Below are 3,358 nucleotides of genomic sequence, written 5' to 3'. Positions count from 1 at the left end.
CCCCCCCCCCTGCCTTTGCCCCATCCTCTCCCTCCCTCCTGTAGCCCGGCCAACATGTCCGAGTGGAAGCCCATCCCCCGGCGGCAGTTCCCCAAGCTGCCGGGCCTCCGCACCGAGGAGTCTATCTACTGGCGGAAGTATCGCTTCCCGGTCCTGGTGAAGGAGACGGGCGCCGTGACGAGCATCAACTTCTCGCCCGTCCGGCCGCACGACTTCGCCGTGACCAGCGGCATGCGGGTGCGTTGCCATCCCCCCCTCCCGCCGCCACGCGGCCCTGCCCTGGCTCCCCCCCGCTTTTGTGACCTCCCCCATGGCGCCATATGGCCACTAATGCCTCCCCCCCCCCCCCTCGCCGCCGCCGCCGCCGCCGCACCTTCTTGTCCCACGTCCGCGTATCATGCAGGTTCAAATTTACTCCCAGAGCAATCAGGCTGTCCGTCGGAGTATCTCGCGCTTCGGCGATGTGGCCTACAGCGGGTCCTACCGCCGGGATGGTTCGCTGCTGGTGGCCGGCTCGGAGGACGCCAGTGTCCAGGTTTTCCACACCCAGACGCGTGTCATTCTCCGGACGTACAAGGCGCACCTGGGCCCGGTCCGGGCTACGGCCTTTGCTTCGGACAATGTGACTGTCATTTCGGCCTCCGACGACCGGACGGTCAAGCTGTGGGACCTGTCGGCCGACGAGCCGAAGCAGGAGTTCACCACCACCGATGACGGCCACTCGGATTACATTCGGACCATGGTGCCGAACCTGGACAACCCGAACCTCTTCCTGACCGGTGCGCACGCTCGATCGCGCGCCCATGTGCCTGTGTGCCGCCGCCAAATGAAGCAACCTCACTCTCGAGCATCGCTCCCCGCCCGCACCCCGGACCCTGCCGCGCCTACTCACACCTGCCGCGCCTACTCACACCTGCCCCCCGTCGCGCCTGTCCGCCCCTCCCGCCGCCCCTCCCCTCAGGCTCCTACGATCATACCGTCAAGCTGTGGGATGCCCGTACCGCGGGCGCTGTCATGACCATGGAGCATGGCGCGCCCGTGGAGTGCGTGCGCCTCTTCCCCGGCGGGTCGGTGGCCCTGTCGGCCGGTGGAGACCACTGGACCGCGTGGGACATGGCCGCCGGTGGCCGGGCCATCCACCAGGTCCGCGCCCACAAGAAGACCGTCACCGGCCTGGCCTTCGATCCGGACTACACGCGGATTCTGTCCTGCTCATTGGACCACACGGTCAAGATCCACGACGTGCGCGACTACAGCGTCACCCATTCGGTGGTGTACCCGGCTCCGCTGCTGTCGGTGGCCCTGAGCCCGGACAACACGCATCTGGTGGCCGGCATGGCCAATGGCCTGCTGAGCATTCGCCACCGGGCCACGGCCGCCTCGCTGGCCAGCGGTCGGGCGGTGGCCCCGGTGCCGGCGGCCACGGCCGCCGCCGAGGCCACCACCCAGGCGGCCATCGTCAATGACGGCAAGCGCTCGGCCCGGCCCCCGGCCTCGGGCTCCTACCGGTTCTTTGTGCGCGGCCGTGGTCACCAGCCCGGTGCCAATGACTTCACGGTGGAGTCCCGGCGCCGGCCCCGGCTGCAGCCGTTCGAGCGTTTGCTCAAGAACTACGAGTATCAGGCGGCCTTGGATTTGGTCCTGTCGCCGGATTACAGCCAGCGCCTGGAGAAGCTCCGCCGCGAGCACTCCTCCCAGTATGGGCAGCCCTCCAACAAGCCCTTCCCCAACCAGGCATCCCCGGCCTCGCCGCTGGTGGTCATTTCCCTGCTGGAGGAGCTGGTCCAGCGGAGTGCCCTGCAGCAGACCCTGCTCAACCGCTCGGACACCGACCTCCTGCCGCTGTTCCAGTTCATCATCCGCCACATTGACAACCCGCGCTACTCGTCGCTGCTGATCGATGTGGCCAGCATGCTGCTCGGTGCGTTTGCGCTGCCGGGTGCCCCCTGCTCCCCTCGCCCGCTTTTTTTCCCCCCCTGCACCCCCCTCCGCCCCTCTCTCGCCATCCGCCTGCTCCCTCGCATCCGTCCTACGATCGTGCTGTGCTGCCGGTCCGATGACTGCAGCACCCTCGCTTGTTGTTTTTTTTTCTCCCTTCCCTCCCCTTGCGGCATCCATTGCGGTTCCCGTCCGTCCCCCGCCCCCCCCCCCTCCCTCCCGCTCTAACCTGCGAACAATGCGCTCGCCGATTAAAAAAAAAACCCCACCCCAACGCCAGACCTCTATGACATCAACGCCGGCAAGTCCACCCTCCTGGACGACATGCTGGTTCGCCTGTCCTCGCGCGTGGCGGCCGAGCTCCAGACCCAGCGTCGCCTCTTTTCCCTGATCGGGTCGCTGGATATGCTGTTCGCCGCGGCGTCCACCTCGACCACCGGGCACATTGTGCCGGCCGGCCGGCCGGAGGCTCCGATGCTGCAGCCGGATGTCTCGGCGCGTGGCTTCCCGGCCCGCAGTGGCCCGTCCGGTGTGGACAGCGTGCCGGTCATCTCGCCGGCGAACCTGCCCAACACCTCCAACTAAGGGGTGTGGCCGTGTCGGGCCGGCGGCCGTGCACGGGGCCGGGCCGTGTGACCTGCGAGCGGGGGAGGGGGCGGCGGAGTGGTGCGCCGCGCAGCCGCGTGCGCGCCTGGCCTCCCTCTCCTCGGCTCTGCCCCTCCCCCGCCTCCCATCTCTGTCCCTCTCGCCACCCGGCGGCCGCGCGTCGCCCTCGTCCTTGTCCCCTCTCTTCTGCCCTCCCTCCCCCACCTCCCACACCACCAGCGTGTCCTGCCTCCACGATGGCCGGGAGGGTGCCGACGCCGACGCCGAAGGGAGGGATCTGGTCTCTGCCCCCCCCCCCTCCCCTCCCCCCTGCCCCTCCCTCTTTCTCTGTCTCTCCTCCCTCCTGCGTGCGTCCAGCGCCGCGCTGCCGCCTGCGCATACGCATAGATCCGAATATAAAATCCACCCAACACCCACTCGGTATCCCCCTCCTGTGTTGTCTGCGCATCCGTCCGACATCCCTCCCTTGCTCCTGGGGTCTCCCCGCCGGTGTCTCTCGCTCTCCCTCCCCCTCGCTCTCTTGGACCTCGTCGATGGCCGATGAACTGCCGCCGGATGGGAACATGTGATCGCCGCCAAGAATGCACCACGCCTATCTGTACGCACCAGGCCCGTCCCAGCATGCTCTGTTGCGTCCGGCCTGGCCCACCCCGGGGGGGGGGCGGGGGGCGGGGGGCAGAGTGCAGAGAACAAGGCGGGACGCACCAGCGTGTGGGTGTGGGTGCGCGCGGAAGCGTGAGCACGCCCGAGCGCGGGGGGCCGGGGGGGGGGGGGGGGGGGAGGAGCTGTCGCTGGTCCGAAAGTGGCGCCCAGG

At 68.8% G+C, this 3,358-nt stretch overlaps 1 protein-coding gene across 1 annotated transcript; it reads left to right on the top strand.

Moving 5' to 3' along the window:
* The first annotated feature begins 4 nt into the window (after positions 1-4).
* Positions 5-2,859, top strand: H696_04480 (hypothetical protein). The gene is made up of 4 exons (XM_009498356.1): positions 5-237; positions 404-779; positions 962-1,921; positions 2,219-2,859. The coding sequence occupies exons 1-4, from the start codon at positions 55-57 to the stop codon at positions 2,521-2,523; spliced, it is 1,824 nt and encodes a 607-aa protein (XP_009496631.1). The 5' UTR covers positions 5-54; the 3' UTR covers positions 2,524-2,859.
* The last annotated feature ends 499 nt before the right edge of the window (positions 2,860-3,358 follow it).

The sequence above is a fragment of the Fonticula alba genome, assembly GCF_000388065.1.
Source record: "Fonticula alba strain ATCC 38817 unplaced genomic scaffold supercont2.7, whole genome shotgun sequence".
In the NCBI taxonomy this organism is placed as follows: Eukaryota; order Rotosphaerida; family Fonticulaceae; genus Fonticula; species Fonticula alba.
Note: the sequence above shows the minus strand (reverse complement) of the source record. Positions and strands in the feature narration are given on the sequence as shown.

Bases quoted from the DNA above. Each gene is read 5' to 3' on its own strand.
- H696_04480 (XM_009498356.1), top strand. From the start codon at position 55: ATGTCCGAGTGGAAGCCCATCCCCCGGCGGCAGTTCCCCAAGCTGCCG. The intron at 238-403 runs GTGCGTTGCCAT...CGTATCATGCAG, and splicing joins CCGTGACCAGCGGCATGCGG to GTTCAAATTTACTCCCAGAG. The intron at 1,922-2,218 runs GTGCGTTTGCGC...CCCCAACGCCAG, and splicing joins TGTGGCCAGCATGCTGCTCG to ACCTCTATGACATCAACGCC.